This window comes from Maylandia zebra, linkage group LG19 (assembly GCF_041146795.1).
Source record: "Maylandia zebra isolate NMK-2024a linkage group LG19, Mzebra_GT3a, whole genome shotgun sequence".
NCBI classification, from domain to species: Eukaryota; Metazoa; Chordata; class Actinopteri; order Cichliformes; family Cichlidae; genus Maylandia; species Maylandia zebra.
Genome location: NC_135185.1, coordinates 25,466,645 through 25,487,161, shown reverse-complemented (window position 1 = coordinate 25,487,161; position 20,517 = coordinate 25,466,645). Strand labels below are relative to the sequence as shown.

At 40.3% G+C, this 20,517-nt stretch overlaps 2 protein-coding genes across 3 annotated transcripts; both read left to right on the top strand.

Annotated features, from left to right (window-relative positions):
* Positions 1–6,914: 6,914 nt before the first annotated feature.
* On the top strand, positions 6,915–11,991 carry vgll2b (vestigial-like family member 2b). Its single transcript, XM_004540419.5, has 4 exons — positions 6,915–7,321; positions 7,736–8,078; positions 9,993–10,439; positions 10,905–11,991. The coding sequence occupies exons 1-4, from the start codon at positions 7,235–7,237 to the stop codon at positions 10,946–10,948; spliced, it is 921 nt and encodes a 306-aa protein (XP_004540476.3). The 5' UTR covers positions 6,915–7,234; the 3' UTR covers positions 10,949–11,991.
* A 4,122-nt stretch (positions 11,992–16,113) lies between these two features.
* Positions 16,114–18,894, top strand: LOC106676860 (procathepsin L). Of its 2 annotated transcripts, none has more exons than XM_076877630.1 (9): positions 16,114–16,248; positions 16,494–16,627; positions 16,866–17,008; positions 17,144–17,341; positions 17,432–17,623; positions 17,944–18,109; positions 18,220–18,325; positions 18,451–18,554; positions 18,726–18,894. In XM_076877630.1, exons 2-8 carry the CDS (start codon positions 16,528–16,530, stop codon positions 18,548–18,550), a joined length of 1,005 nt encoding a protein of 334 aa, XP_076733745.1. In that variant the 5' UTR covers positions 16,114–16,248; positions 16,494–16,527; the 3' UTR covers positions 18,551–18,554; positions 18,726–18,894. The 2 variants fall into 2 exon arrangements, with proteins under 2 accessions (XP_076733745.1, XP_014269796.3); XM_014414310.3 differs by having other exon boundaries at positions 16,115–16,248; positions 16,523–16,627.
* Positions 18,895–20,517: the final 1,623 nt, after the last annotated feature.

Genomic DNA, 20,517 nt, shown 5'->3' with positions numbered 1-20,517 from the left:
TGTCAAAGAGACTAAAATAAATACTGTGACGTTAGTGGGTAGCAAGTATTTCTCACCCAAAAGTTAAGGCTAATCTGGCAGCAGTTTAGTTATTTAATATTGTACAGTACCAATCAAAAATTTAAGACCACTTAAAAAATGGCAAAAAATCACATTTTACTTGATTGGATCTTATAAAAAGGTTCCAAGTAGAGCTTCAACTTGCAACAAGAAGAAATGGGAGTGAAAAAAGAGAGAAAAAACATGTTTTTTTTAGCATGCAGTTTATTGAAAACAGCGCTTAAACTGAAACAGGCTGTTTTACAGCTGATCAAAAGTTTAAGACCACATGCCTTTAAAGGCTAAATCTGTGCAAAAAATGTGGATTCATTGTCATTTTCTGTCAGATAGTCACCCTGTCATGGCTTTCTGATGGCAAAGGCAAAAAAAACCTCTCCCTTTTTGGTTGGGTTGTTGAACTGCATAAACAGGATCTCTCGCCGTGCGCCATTGCTGCTGAGGTGGGATGCAGTAAGACATTTGGAATTTCTTAAATGATCCTGAGAGTTAGGGAACAAAAACGTCAAGTGGAAGACCCACAAAAATTTCACCAACACTCAGCTGGAGGATCCAGTTGCCTGTCTGTCAAGACACTGGATGATTCTCAACCCAAATCAAGGCTGTTACTGGTGCCGACTGCAGCTCCATAACCATCAGACATCAGAGACTGAAGAGCTTCAAAAACAAAAAAATGTCTTCAAAGGGCTCATCTCCTTGAAAGCCACAAAACTGACTGTTTGGACTTTGCAAGAGAACACCAAACATGTGACATTGAAAGTGGAAGAAAGTTTTATTCTCTGATGAGAAAAATTTAACCTTGATGGTTTCCAACGTTGCAGATCCCACCTGAGATGTTTTCTACGCGGCACAGTGGAGAGGGTGCCATAATGGTCTGGGGTGCTTTTTCCTTCAGTGGAACAATGGCGCTTCAGGAGGTGCAGGGGTGTCAAACGGCTGCTGGCTATGTCCAGATGTTGCAGAGAGCATCCCTCATGACTGAGGACCCTTGTCTGTGTGGTAACGACTGGGTTTTTCAACTGAACAACGCTACAGTACACAATGCCATTTTGCCATTTTTCATGTGATCTTAAACTTTGGATCGGGACTGTATGTAATTGTTGCTATCTGCTGCACTCACTGCTGTTTTTCTTTCGTCGCTACAAAACTACACTGCTGTTTTATTGATTTGTGGTAATCTGAATCACACAGGCTACTTGGAACAGCGTGAGTGGAGTCAAGTGTGGCTCCACTATTGTCATTGCAAACTTTGCATACTGCTACTACTGTATTTTAAAGTTTGTCTGTCGTTGGGGACGCACAGACCCCTGGGCACTTAGCGATTGCCTAGTTTGCCTGGTTGTAAGCTGAGCCTCTGAATGAATGAATGTACTTTGTGAGTACTGAGTACTGTGTGAATGTATCTTTTGGGGCATGCAAAGACAGCTGAAACTCTTTGGAACTTCCCTAAATAAACCAAAACTTTGATTTCCTCTGACAAAAACCAAATCATCCAGTTGTCCATCATTTGCAGACACTATTTAGTTTTCTAGGTCTTTATCACCCACTAGTGTTGTTTCAGAGGATAATACTCCAACACTAGTACTTGCTATTTCATGCTCTTTCCACAAGATGGACACCTAGACACAATCCTGAATTTTCAATTTAACTTTTAAAATCAAGTTGTTGTTTTTTTCTTGTGTGTGGCAAGGCCAAGAAATCCAATTATCACAAATGATCCTCCACTTATTTTCCCATGAGTTCCATTATAAAGGAACTCTGCTCACTTACACGAGTATAAAAAGCATTTCACAAGAAGATCCTTTTCTTGAAGTTAACTTTTTCTTTATGTGTTTATCATGTGTTTGATTTTGACCATGCAAGACTCAGTGACACTAATTACAAATGTGTCTATATTGATATTGCCTCAGCTTGTAAGTCATCCTTTATAAACTTATTAAGAATACACCCACTCATTCAAAGACCCAGAGTCATTTTCATCTCAAGACCAACTTTTAATATATTTTAACAAACTGTAATCTTCCAAAACATGTGGTATTATATACAGTCATTTATGTCACCAGCTTCTAGCCTCTGTAATATTTAGTTTGTAATAGTTAACATCATGCAGGGCACTTGAGTGAAATGGTGACCCCCTCCACCCCAATCTACTGTACGTGGCATGTGACTAAATTGCACCTAAGAAGGCACGATACAGGGCCAGGAATAACCCCATCTTTGCAGCTCAGACAATGTCAGCGATGGTCCAAGAGCAGCGTAAAAGCCATTACTCCAGAGATGAAGTAACGCAGATAAGTGTTGAAGAATGGAAAATATAGCAGACTTAACGAAGAACAAATGCAAATAGGGATGACAAACCAGTAGCAGTGACAAGACATTTGACTTGTGAAACATGCCTAGGACAGTAGAATGGCATGCATGTCTCATATTCCACCTTTCATCTCTCAATCATTTTTGGGTGCTTGACTTTTTTTCCCCTGGGGCTTGTTGACTGCTGTGGATTGGACAGGTGGCATAGCATGGCAAAGAGCTGGCTGCTTACCAGCCAATAAAAATAGCTGTGGTCTCCATGATGTCACCGGTGAGTAAATCATAGCTTCTGAGAGTAGGAAGAGAGAGACATAAAATGATTAAATAACTGCTAATCTCTGTTTTGCATGTTTGCACGAGATTTTTTTTTTCAAGAATTTCTCTTGAAAGTTTGTCTTGTTGTTTTTCGACCTAATTTGTCTAAGTTTGTGTCAGTCTCTGCATGTACTCTTTATGAATTTGGCACGTCTGCATTTTCAGATTCACGTGTAAACACTGAGAACGATGTTAAACCGAGCACAAGGAAAGACTGTTGCATTACTCATGCCTACCATCCGCAACACTGCCATCTTGAGCCAGTCACACTGGCTGCAGTTGCCAGAAAGGGTGTACAAACTAAAGCCGGAGTCTGATCTCACTCCCATACCTGTCATTCTAAAGCCACAACACTATGCTGCTGATGAGGAACCTGATCTGTCGTAAATCTTCCCTGTTTGACCATGTGACACGACAAATTTCTGATTCTGCCCTCTGTCCACCCTCGCATCTCTTTCCCCCCCACCCCCTTGCCACCAGCATTGCCCTTCTAACTGCAGGCCTTGCTGGCACCCTGAAGCAGGAATGTCAGGCAGTAAGGTGACAATCCCACATGCTCAGATGAGAGATCCTGTGTGCATCTTTCTTGTGTCTGTATGTTTTCTTTTGGCCTTACTGTATATCTGTGTGTGCTTTTCAACGAGTTTGTAATTTTGTATTTTTGTGTGCCTCATTCCGATGACCAATGCAGTTATGTGGCGGCAAAATTGTCTCAGCAATAGGATGTTAGCAATGTAGCACTTGTCAGGCTCTCTGAGGATGCTGTTAATTCACATTCTACCCATTTAATAAGGTTAGCCTCCAATACAGTGGGAATTGAGTATATTTAGCTAGGGAGCACATTGCTTGTTGTATGATTGACTCCCCAGCAATAGTGAAATTTTATTTTCTGTCAGTGTATTACAGATTTGTTTAATAAATATATTCTAAAAAAGCCTTTTAAATCTGTCTGTGTACTTCTAAATAACCAGCGATTTTGCATATTTAAGAGCATTGATTCTAAAAATAAACCAAGACATTATTGCTGATTTCTTTGCAAATCAAACCTTGGTTTTAAATTTGTGAAAGCGTTTTTCCCAGCCCTCAACAGTACTGGTGTTATTGCATGGTTGCTTGCTCAAGAAGGTAATTCTTGTAAATTAGTGCTGGAAGGAGCAACAGCTCCCTGATTGTGTTATTACCTGAAAATGGATATCATTTTGGGGCGTGGCAGTTGTGTAATATGATGATGATTATCTATTGTACCTTCTAAATTATTTCTTAAATATTTCAAGAAATACAGAAAAATTTGCTGTAAACATTGAATTGTAATGTACAACTTAAGACCAAAAAATTGTTGACAGACTGAGATGCATTTAGGCGACAGAATTGATTTTTTTTTTAACTTGTAGGCTCCTGAAACCATAGACTTCCTCAAATAAAATACATTCTATATTCACTGTAAACACTGCTGTGGAAAATGGCGATTAATGCCAAATGCATGTGATTTCTACTGAAACGGTAAATTTGTGCATGTTTCTTAACTTTCTTTAACTAACTTCTAGATTCAAACTCTGGAAACTTGGGCCTCGGTGGTCTGCGGAGACAAAGCGGAGGTTGTTTGACGAAGAAAATAGCTGCACACATGCACATTCTATCACAGAGGATTTATCACCAACATTTGTGTAGAAGGTTGAATGAGCCAGACCTGTCCATATGTGGCCCTTTGTATGTATGCATGTGTGAGTGTGTGTGTGTGCCTGGGTGTCTGTGTTTCTGATGACACTTGGTGATGATTTTGAACAGCTGAGATGAGTTTGTGAACTGGACAACGGGGCAGCTGTACATCTCTGTCTTGGACATATACACACACACGTACGCGCACACACAGGCACACATACTCACTGAAGCATATAAACAACAGTGGAATCCTGAGGGGCCGACCCCCTCGGGACCAAGCCACTCTGAGACCTTAATAAAGGACTTGTTGTTTCAGGAGGTAGGTTATATGGTTTCAGGTTCATATTGCAAGCCCCACTTTACAGACCATCACCATATGCTTACTGATCACATTTTCCTCAGTGGCATTTACATCTTAATAAACTTTATATTCCTTTTGACAGTTTAACTTCAGTGATCTTTAAAAAGACAGTGGTACACGGAGCATTCACAATTATTTCTTTAATGTTCTCAGGTATTTCTAGCACAGAGTATAAACTATTAATGGTGGTGTTGCAATTTGAATAGTGGTCTAAATAAAACCTGGTTGCCATTACTACCTCAGCCGGCCCGCAAATCTCAGCCAATGAAAGACTTTGCCTGGTCAGACCTCTTTTAAGAGAGGCGGGGCTTAAATGTGCTGAGGGGTCACAAGGAATGATGTAACCTGTGTTTATTTTCAGCCTATACACGTAAATGTAGACACCACCAAACACATTTCCCCTCAGAAACACACGCAAGATAAATTAAAGATGTGTGCACACTGTTCTTCCCATGCATAGAGTTTGGCATACACTATTAAATATCACTGACAAAAACAAATGAAGCAGCTGACTAAATTTTGGACTTTGGGACCAATGCCATGTTCTTGCAGGCTGACTGTCTCTCTCGCTGTCTTCCTAGTTTGGTCACTTGATGACAAATGTGGCCACATGTATGTGTGCACACACACACTCAGCAGCACTCTCTTATACACGCAATCGCAAATGTGCACAGGGGTTGGCTATGGCTGGGGAAGACAGGGTGATTAAATAGAGATAAGGTGTGTGTATCACTAGGGAAGACAAGTGGAGGGGTGGGGGGAGCAGAGACAGAAAGAGTTACAGAGACAGAGAAATTTAGTCATGGCCATTAATACTAATAGTGGCCTCCCTTCCCTTCCGTCAGCTGCAGCTGTTGATCACGCTGGTGTAACAGTGAGCTTTCTAGCATTGCATCACTCTCTTTCTCCTTGACTCCTGTGGCGTCCTGCATTACATTACCCTGCATGCACATGGATCTGGTAGCCCTTATTCCACAACTTACTGCAAGGGCAATGCACTGGAAGCAGGGCTAATGCCCAAATAAGGTTATTAAAATACTTACGTGGCTTAGAAAGTGAGATTCTGTTGCTGTCTTGGGATTATATACAATGCTGTGCCGCGCATTATAGAGAATTATATCACACAGCTTTGAAATAATAATGATTAAAAGCTGATAGAAAAAGAGAAAACTTACATATTTAAGCATATCCACTGCTATTTGAGAGCATACTTGATTAACTAGCATGCCAATAACCTGCTACCAGTTATTCACAGTATGTATGATGTATGCATAGCAAGATGTTGGTCATGTTCTGCATCTAGAGAACGCAGCAAAGGAACGATGTAACTTCCAGAGGAGCTCGTCCACTAGCATACATCAGAGACATTCCACCTCATCTGACACTCGTCCATGGAATTCTGCGAACTTTCCACACTATTCTCCCAGGCATTCTGAAGTGCCTGTCAAAAAGACTGGCATGCCTAAACATCAGGCACCCGTAAACACTTAAAACAAGCAAAAGAGGCTGCACTATTGGAAAAAGTGTTCTTCACATTGAATGGTTGTTGTTTTGAAATCCGTGTTTCTGTGGTGCTTGTGATTGTCACTGTTTGTGTTAGTGTGTGTGAAAATATCTTTTTATTTGCACTTCTGATAGGTGATAATTTGTCATAGATTTGTGCAGAGTCCCTTTCTCCTTTATGCTGGTATGACCAGTGTATGCAACCTATAGTTGACACCTATGTGTCATTCTCGGAACCCACTAAATACTTCAGATGACTTGAGGGTTTACTTGGCAACCGATAGCTGTTTTAAGACCATGGATACACTTTCGACCTGGACTGAACACAAAGTTTTTAAGTATCCAAAGTACATGGAGACGAATAAAAAGTCGCTGAACCACGTGTATCATGTGCTCATTGTTGTGTGGCCAGTTATAAAGCTCAGTGACTTCATCCAAATCTATTTGTGTAACTAGATGACATTCTATTTAACCCTTTTTTTTCTACACCAGGATTACGATGGTCTGGAGTCATAATGATTTACTGTGTGCTTACAGCTTTTCTAGAATACACTCTTGCCCACTCTTTCAATTTTATATTCACAAATATTGACATAATTTACGCCTATATGTTTTAAATGAGCTTTTACACGATTACACCCATCAGGCAGTTAATTTCAGTAGTGTGTCAAATTTGCTCGAAAGCGATCTGTTATAGATGTTATGCCAGTGGGAGTCTTAATGTCGGTGATGTGGGGTGTTGAGAGCTGGTAAAGGTGGGAGGGGTTGACACAAAGATGTACAGGACAGGACACCCTCATGCTTGCTCCATAAACCTCACCACATTTTGGTACCGCAGCTGTGTGGCGCACGCAATGAAAGCGGAGAGGTGCGCTCCTCCTGGAGTGACTATGCCGAGCCTGGAACGGGCTTTTGTGCACTGATCGGCGACTAAGAAGCTCATTTCTCTCCGACATAAACGGAATGTTGACGCTCTCTCTCTCACTAAGGTCGGTTTCAACAGAGCATTGAAGACATCGCTCATTTACCATGAGCTGTTTGGATGTTATGTACCCAGCCTATGGACATTACGCATCGTACGCACCGACTGCTCCCGCTTTTATCAGTAACTTCCAGGTAAGAAATGAGCACATGTGGAAACGTTCTTGTGATAACTCTCATCTCAAGTATTGGAGCCTGTTGTGCTAGTTAACAGATATGCTAATTTATGCAGCTTGTGCGTAAAAGCAAACAACCCGATTCAAAAAGTTATTTATTTGTTTAAGTTTGTGATTTAAGAATTAGTTTGATTTATTGAGATTTTTTCTTTATATCTGTACATGTCACACCAAGCACAGAAGTCACTCTGCACCCACTAATTAGCGCACAGCAGCTCGCACGCACACACAGATTACACATACCAGTGCTGCCTCATACAAAGAAGAGCATCGTGTCAAAATGTCTCATAGTCAGCTCCAGAACTGTCTTCTGCAACACCTGTTTCAACTCTCTCCCTGTTCTTCCTCTCCCTGCCCTCTAACACCGCGCCAGGCTGCCACAGGTCTAAATTGCACTTCATCTCATTGCCGGGATTTTATGGACACTCCCAACGGCCCCGAGGGGATGTCTGGGGGCCCAGGCACTGGAGGATCAACTTCCTCCTCTGCTTCATCCAGCTCTTCTTCCTCCTATACTCCTGCGGCTTCAAGACCAGAAGAAGGCCCCAAAGAGAAGCAGGAAGCTCCCGAGGCAGAATACCTGACTTCTCGCTGTGTCCTCTTCACCTACTACCAGGGAGACATCAGCAGCGTTGTGGATGAGCACTTCTCCAGAGCCCTCAGCTCCTATATGGATGGTGAGGGCAAACGTCGAGCACCAGAACATCGGGGAACAGGTAAATTTCATTGCGCATGCAGAAAGATTATTTGACTCAAATAAAGGTCCTTGTACCAGCAATACAAAGTCATAGTGAATGTTTGGTGTTCTTAAAGAAACTGAAAACAAAAAACAAAAGATTTCAAGATGTATTTATAAAAATCAAATTTGTGCAGTATATGCACAAAAATAAAGCAACACCAATCAATTTGATCAAATCTTTAATAGACTAATTTATTCTAGGCGTGTTTACATGACGATTGTTGGGTTTCTCCTAACTAAATCCTTCTCCTCCCATGTATTTAGGGAAGCACAGGTGGCATATTTGTCACAGTTGAGATATATTGCATGAGATTTTGAGGCCACACATGCTGAACTGACAGGGAGCGCAGCAGAGTGTCACACAGGTAATTTGGTCAGTTGAAGGGCTCATTTGTTCAAAAAGTTGTCCCTGGAAAGGTCGGGGCATCGGGTCAGGAAGGTTAGGAGCAGTTGGAAGTCAAATGGGTCTACTTTGATTCTTCCAGGCTAAAAGGTTTAAAAAAGACACAAGAGAGTCAGCGTGCATTGTTGGTTTTGTCTGTGAAAATCCCCAAATCAGACCTAGCTATAGTCAGATTTCTAATATCTGCCTCCCGGGTCTAAATATGACTCTGTGATTGCAGTATGTTTTGGCAACTTTATCTCCACGAAACGCTATGGATTTATGAGTTTATTGTGGCTTATGTTAATACCAAGTACAGATAATCCATAACTATCATCCAGAGAATCCTATAAAAGCTCAAATTAGTGTTAAGTAAAGATGTTCCTTTCCTCTTTTTACAATTTTAAATCTGATTGCACCAGGATGTAAAGTAAACAAAAATGTCGAAATGAATATTTTAAAGATGCCAGTGTTCTTTTTTGCTGCCAGCTTGACGATATCCCTTGGATATCCATGTAGGGCCTAAAGCGTCTACTCACTCTGTTGCTCTGTCGGTTTTAGTCTCTTTCCTTGTTGAGTCGGACGTCTTCATTTCAGCACCAGTGCACGCTCCCTGCCTCACAACAGATGCTATGTTTATACATGACCGTAAGCGCACAGCCTCGCTGCGGTATCCCCTTCAAACGTCTCCATGGCTGCCATTCTGTCTCTTGCTCCAGCTCTTGCCCCACAATGGTTGCTCAGTCAGTTGCCCACCTGCCAGTCAGATTTATATAAGTTGCGGTCATTGTGATATGGGCAGTGGGAAACGCTGCCTCTTGGGGGGATGCATAGGGCATTTTTTTTCATATAACTATCCCATGGGAAAATTATACTGCTAAAAACATATAATGGCTTGCTGACATTCTGTCAAGGGCGAGGAGGGTGGGGGAGCAGAGAAAACAACAGGTGGGGGTGCAGGAGACAGAAGAGAGGGTTGGCGGGTGCTAGAACGGGGCTAGAATTGCTTTTTGAGTGTGTGTGTGTGTCTGTGTCGGCTTGAGTGTGTTGTGAGACTTTCAAAAGTAGTGAGCTGACAGGAGAGTGAGAGATGTCACCACAGCAAGTGATTTAAGACCCTGTGAGTCTTGGGCTCGTTCCAGGTCAGAGCGCCTGCCTTATATAGAATTCCAGGGTATAGGGACATCGCGCTTTCTACGTTTCTCTTTAGCGCTCACTCCCCTCTGTCTGCTCGAACGTGGTTGTGTTTATTTCTGTGTCTTGTTGGGGCTAGGACGGTGTGACAGTATGATCCAATGGGGAAGATATCTGGGCCAGAGGGTGTAGCAGTCATGTGAGTGACATCTATGTTTTAGTATGTGTTGCTCCTCCTGCACAGCTCCAGCCTTTCCATTTGCTTCTATAAATCAATTCAATTCACTACGCAGTTGTGCAACAGTTCATGACTTGGCCGAAGTTTGACTGTTGTGCCTCCTCCTACCTCTTCTCTCCCACCTCTTCCCTTATTAGATACCCCGTCGCCTAGCAGTAGACGAAGCTTCCCCCCATCCTTCTGGGACAGTAACTACTCCTCGCCTCAGAGTCGCTCCCACTGTGAGACCGGTGCACCTTCCTATTCCATGGACCCGTACGCATCAGGGCTACACCCCAGCCTGCAGCACCCACACGCTCATCCTCATCCACACGCTCATCCACACTCCCACCCTCACCCACCAGAAAGCTGGGGATATCCTCAGGCCCAAGCCTACGGCCCCCCACGGCCTCTCCATGAACTTTATTCACCTTCGGCTTTGGAGCCCCACTATGGGCCCCTACTCATGCCTACCGTGAGGCCACCACATCTTCCCACCTTGCCAAGCCACTATGAAGTGAGCAAGCTGGAGCCCGCTACCTCATGGCCCAGTTTGCTCCCCCCAGGAGATGTCAGCCAGACCCTGGCCCTCAACATGGATGCAGGTAACCACTCAACCATGTGAGGCTTTTGGATGGTACAGTGCAGTTTTAGTGCAAGATTGAACTTTCATCCCTTTAAATTTAGCAACACAACACACCAAGCAATCCTGACTTTAAAATATCAAAGATTCATGAATAATATACAGTCAAATAACCATTTACACAAACACCCACACTCTGTTGCACACTGCTATACCAGCTTTCAGCCCCTGTAATGCTCTATATATGAAAACAAATGATCAGATGCAAACATATATACGCTCAGGAAGTTAAATAACTCAGTCACCATTATAGACACTCCCACGCATGCAGACACACTCACAAATGCACACAACACATCATAATCATCACAGGAGCCCCGCCACCCCACAAAAACAGGATGTTTGGCACAAGTAGACTCCATGACAACCTGTGTTCTGTGTTCACCATTGTCCTCCTCATTGTATCCTTTTCTTTTTTTCCCCTCAGGTCTCCAGCAGCACAAGAAAGGCAAGGAGCTCTACTGGTTCTAACGAGCCCTTCAGTCACAGTGACCAGCCATTACCAGATCCAATTAGTCCCTGGACCTACTTTGCTATTGTCGCAGCAGGTCCCTTTATCCCCCGCCCCCCTCCACCATACACACTTTGCATCCCCATCTACCCACCCCCTTCACCCTGTTTCTAGCCTCCCCTGCCAGTATACAGCCTTGCTCCAGGTCGACATGTGTGCACCATGGAGATAAAGCAAAGCGAAAGAGGGAGCGAGAGAGGGAGAGTGTCCGAACTGTCTGTAATCTGTGCTGTTGCTCTCTTTTTCTCAGCTCTTTTGGTCTCCCTCTGCTGTCACTGCACAGACCTTGGCAAGGTGGGAGCCACAGTGACCTGTTTGGACTGAGAAAGACAGGATCACAACAGACTTCTTTTTTTTTTTTTTGCAGAGGACAGAGAGATGGAAGGATGAATGGAGGGACAGAGGGATGAATAGCAGAGAGTAGGGATTTCCTCCAATGTCCCTGGTTATCTCTGTCTCATGCTCTGTGTTGGTACAGTGGTTTTCATTATCCACTTATCTGCATTTCACAAATGCAACATTCAGTGATAAACAAGAGCAGCAATTATGGCAGTTTAAGCTCTGTGACTGTTATCATGAGGCCTTTTGTGTTTGTTATTATATAATACTGCTCTCTGAAATAAAGTGTTTATATTTATTGGTGTTTATGTGCATTTCTAAAATATTAGGTTGGCCAGTGTTCTGAATTTTTTTGTGTCAAGCTGATTGTGCTTTATATATATATATATATATATATTTTAAAAGAGGTGATAAAGCTGACCATACCAGATCTATCATCTATCTTATGTGGAGAATATCTCTCGCATCTACCACGATTTGTTTGCTCAGAACTATCAGGTAAAACTGAACTTTCAATTTGATGCTGTTCCATTTTAGTCCTTTTGTTCTCTGTCATTCGTGGAAATTTTGAATTTTGGCTTTCTTAATATTTGTGGGATTATTTTTTCGGTGTGCTCATTTTTTCGTGTCCAAGAATGTGATGTCAATAAATATTTTTATGGTTCATTGTCACATCTCATAAATGTTTACCTTGAACGATGTTAGCAACATGAATATAAGAGAGTAATATTTCTAGATAATAAATACTAATATTAGCCTGAAGAAATTTGGCTCCATGGGAAGACTCCAGGTGTCAGGTAACATATCTGTGATGAGGGCTTTTCGGTCTGTTTCTAATTTTGCACACTTGTTGGGTGCCCTGACATTTTCATAGCTGTCTGATTCCCAGATACAGTAGCAGAGCCAGATGTGATCAAGGTTACGCTGTGCACCTCGTCTTATTTAAAAGGCCTTCCATTTGAATTCCTGCTTGCATTCACACTTTGTCACCTATAAAGTGGGAATGAGTGGCAAATGCCAGCCACGTGTAACCAGAGAAGAAGCAAGCCATCCCAGCTATGCACCAAATGTTGCTGTGTTATTGATCTGATAATCAGATTATGCCCTAAGGTATGCCAGTCTTGGCCACCGTCACAATTTAGTGGCTGTTATGTGTGACCCCTCGCCCCCTTAAGAGAGCAGCCAACTATGTGATTGGCTTTAATCTGAGGAAACATGTAGAGTAATAAAATTAAAAGAGTTTACCAGGGATAGCTTTCCTGTCAGCTTCCCATTCCAACCACCTTACAGCCTTTTCATGCTAGTATTGTTGCTGGCACTAGCCTCTTTTTTTTTACCCTCCAGGATCTAATCCATAGTAAGTGTGCAGCCACAGATATTGTCACATTGCAGTACATGGCTGTCAATAAATCCCACATAAGGTGAAGCAGCACATTCAAGTGTAGTTTGTATGAGGAAGGCATAAATTGACTCACTATGGATAACACCAAGATTAAAATTAAAATTGATTTAACCTAAAGTTGTAGCTTAATTTGATTAATTACTGATTCGTTAGTTTTATTACTAACAGAAAGTGGATTTGGTTTGGTGGTTTCCATGTTTGTTAGTAAACTGAAATATTCCAAATGAAATAGTGACATCTCCTGGTGTGTTTATAGCACTGCAAAGCCAACAACAAATAAAGGTTTTACAGGGCACACTTACAACAGGTTGAGCTGCTGTAATGCAGCCAAGACACAGTTTATGGCGCTTTTACAGCAACACTAACTAAAACTAGCTATGAAAACACAAAATTAAGAATTAAAAAATAGCATGAGCTTCTTCTTTGAGCGAATAAATTGCTTTGCATATTTATCCGTGACTACTGGAGAGCACCTGTCAGATCAACTGTCAAAACCAAGAACTACTTTAGCTCATTTTTTATAACTATTTGACCAGTATTATCTCTTAGTACAGAGGTCACTGTTGATTACTTGGTTGATTATATATAGCTTTATCAATAGCTACTAACGAGCCCAATGCAAAAAAAACCCCCTTGCATTTGCTCCAGCTATATAATCATTACACTGAAAAGACATTTTCATAAATGTGCACAGACTGTCTGTTAATAAAAAATAATACATAATCATGTGTAAAAAACATGGCACAGAAATTTGAGAACAACATGTTCAGGACAACATCTCAACATATGGGAGCAAAGGTTAGTGGCCGACATTACTGAGCACTTTCTGAGAACCACTGATTGCCTCACTTGCACTATGCATTGGTTTCAGTAAGAGTTTATAATAAGACAAACCCTATGCTGACCCAGATTCAAAACAATAGTCACATGATGGCTCATTGGTGGTAGTCACATGATACAGGTTCTAGAGTCAAATGGCACATTATATACAAATACAGATTTACTACATGTTTGTGATCCAAATCTTCAACTTTTATTTTAATAATCATATGATTCACTCAGTGATCAACTGTCATCCTCCCTGCTTTAAATAAACTGGAATCTTTTAACCTGATTACTGAGTGTAAAACACAGTAAACTTGAGTTTTGTGCTTTACTCATCTGAATTTCTTAAACATGTGACTTTCCTGCTGTTTTAACTTTTAATATCTAACTGATACAATCATCATGTGCAAGCTAAAGGAGACAAATAAAAATGAAGCAAGAAACACATGTGATGTAGTATAAACAAGTGGTAGCAGAAATCACAAAACACACACAAAACTTTTTTTCTTCACTTTTAATTTTTCCAGATAAGTCCCTAGACCCATTTACCATAACATGTTCACATGCTTTACTTCCACATTTTTCCCGAAACAAGCAGACAAAAATGTGCAAACTTTGATTTGTGAACTTCCATCCTCGTAATTGCTGTTGTGCTGACTCACGGTGAACCTGTTACTTGTTATGCATCCACGCTATGCTGCACCTGACCACTTCTGCTGGACTTCACAATAAAAACAAATCATTTTAATACTATGTGAGATTAATTTATCTAGCTGGGAGACATGCCACCCCCCAGGAAAAAAATAATGACATTTATTTATTATAATAAAATAATTAAACACATAAAATCAATAAAATCAACCTTCCTAATAATAAAAAATAATAATAAAAAGATAACTTTATTATCTATTACAATCTTCATGTTTGTCTACGATCGTCTATTGTGAATAGTTTTCATGACTCTACACATTTGTCTGGTTCCCATACTAACAGCTGTAGTTGTTTTTTTTCACACATTATAGGTTTTTTCACTTTAGAGGATTTTGACTTTCAGGCTTTAATTTTAAATATATTTTACAGAGTAGTATTACTTTCACTTAAGTGAAAAAACAAACAAAAACGAAACAAAAACTGTGTTCTTCTACCACTAATGAACTGTCCTCTCATGCCTTACATTAGCCACTGCTGAAAATATATAAAGCATTATAATACTACTGCAAAGCTACACTGTAGCAATAGTTATGCATTTCTATCATAGAAAGAAAACAGCATATTGTTTTTTTTTTTTATTGATCCAGAGGTATTAGAATTCAAACTATTTGCACTTTTCTGACAGAAATAACCCCAATCTTGTGTACAAAATACTGATATCTGTGCTTTCAGTTGGGATGTCAGATGCATGACATAAACTAAAATAAGAGTTCCTTGAAATCTGTAAACTTTTTGCTTAGTTCTTAGTTTCCCACCCACTCCACATCTTCTTTATGGCTATCGTAACACTGAAAGCCTTGTGACCACTAGTCAGCCAGACAGACAGACATCAGTTACAGAAGATAAATTGCCAGTAAAAAAAAAGGCTGATATCTTACTTACAGGGAAGAATTTAAAGACAAAATGCACATTTTTGTATTTGCACTGATAAAGATGGGTGGGATTTGCCCAGAAAATCAGGCCTTACAGTCAAGCTTAAAAACAGGATGTGTTTGTGGAAACAGAAAGGAAGTGTTGAATAACTGTCAGTGGAAACCCGCATGAATCATAAATCAAACAATATCAAACTCAGAATAGAGTTTATCGGAAGTTGTGTGTGGCTGTGTGCTTGTTTGCACCGTAGCTCAAAACCTTAAGAAAACTTTCAGACAAAAGGGGACAAAAATTCCATATTTGTGGGAAAATTTAGAGACTTTAATCAGTCTACGAGAGGTTATATGCGTACATATGAAGACAATACATCATTTCAGTTTCTTAAAGAAGAAAAAAGATGGGGTAACACTTCAAATACATCCTGATCATTCATGTAACTCATTAAACAACATTCACTGAGTGGGTGTTAGCTGAGGTGCCACCTACAATTTCAAGAAATAAAAGCACCTCTATGAGGACTTTGCATATTTTCCAGAATGATGTAATCTGTTTCTTCTTAAGGTTTCAGCTCGCAGGTAGATGACACATTAGCACACACGCTGTGTTGTTTCTGTATGTCTGCTTTGTTTTTGTTTGTTTGTTTTTTCTGCTGTTGTTCGTTTTGGAGACTTCCCATCTCTTTGTGGTGGGAAACAGATTACAGGGGAAAACACATAACAATAACACATACAGACATATGGTGTTTGTTGAACGTGAATCCATATGACTAAACCAAAACTGATCATGCCCTCAAAAAAACCTAAAAACCAAAGAAAAAAGCAGTAAACAGGATTCATGACAGTAACATTCGGTGTTTTTGCTGAGGTTGACTAAAATATTTCCTCAAAACAGTGTCATCGTGCGATCCTCCTCTTAATGTATAACTCCACCTTTGTCTGTTTCAGTGATTGACTTTCATGTGCCATATTTTTTGTGACCTGCTGACAGCCACCTGACTGGAATACTGTAGTCATAACTGTAGCTGGCTATATAAGAACTCCTCAGACAGCTCTACAACACCCACAGGTGCTTCTACCTCAGTCTTCAGCACGTACACTGACATCGAGCCAGGTGAGTAGCTACAGCACAGACTACTGCACACACAGACTACACTTTTTAGTGACAGAATGATGAAAGAGTCATTCATTTGAGAAAGAATAGAAAGGAGAGATGAAACAGAAAGTTAAAGAAACCAGGACGTAGAGCGGATACTGTGGTAGTGTGGAAGTGACATCCAACATCACGATAGAGAGTATTTTAAAGCTGATGTGACAGGCATCAGAAACAAGCTGTCTGGTTTTCTGCACACCACACAGGATCTGTGTCTTTTTCTGCTTGTGTCCAGTCAAGATGAAGTTGCTGCTTGTTGTTGCTGCTGTTCTGGCTGTGGCCAGCTGTGCCAGCATCTCTCTGGAAGATCTGGAGTTTCATGCCTGGAAACTCAAGTTTGGTGAGACAGCAGACTCTTCCTCTCCTATTTGTTTGAGCTTTTTGTCAAATGATATTCATCATGTTTCGTGGTCTTAAAGGAACCCTTAAATTTGGCCTTGCTCACGCTCACATGCTTGTAAAACATTATAAGACTAGAATAAAGGAAAATCTCTTACTGGAAATTAGATTGTTAATATTTAAGGATTCATCCTGGTTCCTTCATTCTCTTTCTGACAATTGTTTTTTCAAAATGGCAGAAAGATCCTACCACTCTCCATCAGAGGAGGCTCACCGGAGGCAGATCTGGCTCAACAACCGCAAATTTGTGCTTGTACACAACATCTTGGCAGACCAGGGTTTGAAGTCCTACCGCCTCGGCATGACCTACTTTGCTGACATGGTATGTTTGTATGTCTGTTTAGGTTTTTATGTGTAGGTCATCAGCATTTTTCACTGCAATTAGCAGAGAACGACACAGAGAATAGCATTTTGGATAACAACCCAATAAGCCCAGAATTATGTTCTTCTTCATCAGGAAAATGAAGAGTACAAGCGAGTGATTTCCCAGGGCTGCCTTCACTCCTTCAATGCTTCTCTGCCTCGCCGTGGCTCTACCTTCTTCACACTACCTGAAGGTACTGATCTGCCCGACACTGTTGACTGGAGAGATAAGGGATACGTCACTGATGTCAAGGATCAGAAGCAGTGTGGCTCCTGCTGGGCCTTCAGTGCAGTGAGTACATATAACGTAGTCTTCTCTATTATTGTAAAGCAGGAAACTTTGCTCGACTGTTGGCTTCAAACTGACTGACGCTTGTTGCAGACTGGCTCACTGGAGGGTCAGCACTTCAGGAAGACAGGAAAGCTGGTGTCTCTGAGCGAGCAGCAGCTGGTCGACTGCTCGGGAGACTATGGCAATGAGGGCTGCGGTGGAGGCTGGATGGACTCCGCCTTCCAGTACATCCAAGCAAATGGAGGGATTGACACTGAGGAGTCCTACCCTTATGAGGCCGAGGTAATAAAAGAGTGGAGAATAATGTGCTTATTATAATGTTATAATGTTATTGTTCATCACTTGACTGTCATTATCTTGACAAATGACAGAGTTGGAGATGAAAAGACAATTATTCATGATAGACTTGCAAACAACTGGTGTACTTTACTGCCACCTTGTGGAAAAAATATATCTAGTGACGCAAATCTGATCAAGGTCAATTTATTGACTACTTTTATATTTATCTTTAAAATTATAGCGCTTGGTAAATGCTCTCATCTCTTATATTTTTACAATAGCGACTTGCAAAATGTGTCAGTAGATAATTTTCTCTCGACTAGGATGGAAAATGCCGTTATAATCCTGATAATATTGGAGCCACATCCACCGGCTATACTGATGTGACTAAAGGCGATGAAGACGCCCTGAAAGAGGCTGTGGCCACCATCGGACCCGTTTCTGTAGCCATTGATGCTTCTCAGATGTCATTCCAATTCTACGAATCAGGTAAAACACTGTGTTGAAAGAGCCAAATAAAAATCTTATATAGAGAAAGAAATGTGAAGATTTATTTATTTATTTTTAAACCTCTCAGTCTAAATGATATGTATTTCTAGGAGTGTACAATGAGCCCCAGTGCAGCAGCTTACAGTTGGACCATGGTGTGCTGGCTGTGGGTTATGGTACTGAGGACGGAAATGACTACTGGCTGGTCAAGAACAGGTAAATAACTTGATTGATGCTCGTTCTAATAGTTACTGAGAGGTAATACATGTAGATTATTACGTCGCTACATTTGGTTACATATTATATCTGCTAAATGTTTATTAATTTGTTTCTTTCTGCAGCTGGGGTCTTGAATGGGGAGACAAGGGATACATTAAGATGAGCAGGAACAAATCCAACCAGTGTGGGATTGCTACTGCAGCAAGCTACCCTCTGGTCTGAAGAGGTCAGAAGAAACTTAAACTACTTTTTCTTTCTAGCTCTACTAAGATTTTTTTTTTTAACAATTTCATTAACAATTCCTTTTAAACATATCAAACCTATGATCATGTGCACAGATTAATATAAAAATATTTGTGCATCCCACAGTTTATTGACTGATTGATTACATTTGCAGGTTTCCTCAGTGAGGCGGAGATCAGTGGCATGTAATCAACATTAATTTTATTTTTATTATTTCATTTTTTTTTTCAGGGTAAAGAGTCACCCTTTGCCCTGGTTTATGTTTAATAGAAAGGTATATAAAATTGTAAATAAATATAAATAAATAAAATATTTCACAGTGATTTAAACATTTGTTTGTGCGTTTCTCTTTGTTGGGGGTGTTTGGCTTTGTAACCATTCAGTGGTTTATCCAGACAGAGATATTCAACCTCAGTGGGATTTTTTTTTGTCCCACCACACAATTTTAAATCATACAGTTCAGATGCGACTGAAGTGCAGACCTTCAACTTTAGTTCAGCAGGTTTAACAAACATTTTACTTTATTATAGTCATTTTTATAGTTCTTCATTAGAGCCTCAAAAGTAATTAGAGAAGTCAGTGACAAACAGTTTTGTTTTGTGGCAAGTGCGGCCTTGTTTTTTTTAAACCTTTCATTGTAATTTCAAGATGGGACCTAAAGAGATGTTGGTGCAAATGATGGAACAAACAAAGTCAGACAGATCGTCTGATCTTTAGGCTGCATTTATGACTTAGTTTATTCCTAAACAGAATGAATGCTTGTAAATAAGGTCTATGTATAAATATAGCTAATACTTTCAGCCAGTTTGATGCAGCTAATTCATAAACACGTAATTAAAATTTAATTAACAGGTGCTTACGTTAATTAAAATCTTTGCCAAACCACCGAATTAAAGCTGAAATATGGCTGATTTAAAAGTTATTGCGGTGATGTGCAGCAGCAAATCTATAGAAATTGTGTCTTTGTCCAACAGTTTATAGACAGAAGTTTAGTTTGGTAGACTTTATGAATTTCTATAAAAAACAAACAAATAAGCATGTAGTATACCAGTTAAAAAACAAACAAACAAGCAAACAACAACTTATCTGGATGAAGTTATGTACCTGACAGAAAGAATACTTGATCATTATCTCAAATTATGTATTTGTATTTTTTCTAAAGATTACAGAAAAGTAGCGTCTGTTTGCTTCACCTCACTCAGAACTTATGTGTTTTACAATCAATTATGATTTTCTCAAAATATGTGAAAGGGGCGTTTAATGTTATACTGATTCTTGCTTAATTTTATTCATGGTTCTTTGGCCACATTAGCTGAGCTTCAGCTGACATAAATTACTTTAAGCTGGGCTAATTAATTCAAAACGAACTAGAAAAGTCTGAAATGTGGAATGAGATGCACCCTCACATACTGGCTGCTTCTTTGACATTTGGCTCGCAAACCTAAGGTGAAAAATAACAGCTGTGGGCAAGAAGTTTCAGAAGTGGGAACTTCATTTTGTAGAGAAATGTCTCCGTTGTGGTTTCCTCTGTGTTTGAACTTATTTTTTTAAAGTAACATTTCTTGCTTAATGTTTCCATTTACAGTTTTACTGTTTTTATTTTTAGTATTTTGTGCCTTTTGAAAGGTTGTGAGTCTGAATCATTCATCAAAAGCACTAAAAAATAAAGATGCAAAAGTGAAAGATGATTTGACTGGCAAATGTAAACGTATAGGAACTCAGTAATGAAGTGTAAGCAAGCAAGGAAGAATTTTTAGGTAGTGTGTGAAGTCTGGTAGCCTTAATCTAGCAAACAGCTCAGCTAACCAACTGATCACATGCCATCCAACATCAGCTCATGGACACCACAGCACCAGCTCCTCCTCAGAAACAGTGTGGCTCCTGGTGGGCCTTCAGTGCACTCACACTGTTCTGTAACATACTGTTCAAGTTAATTCAGATATATT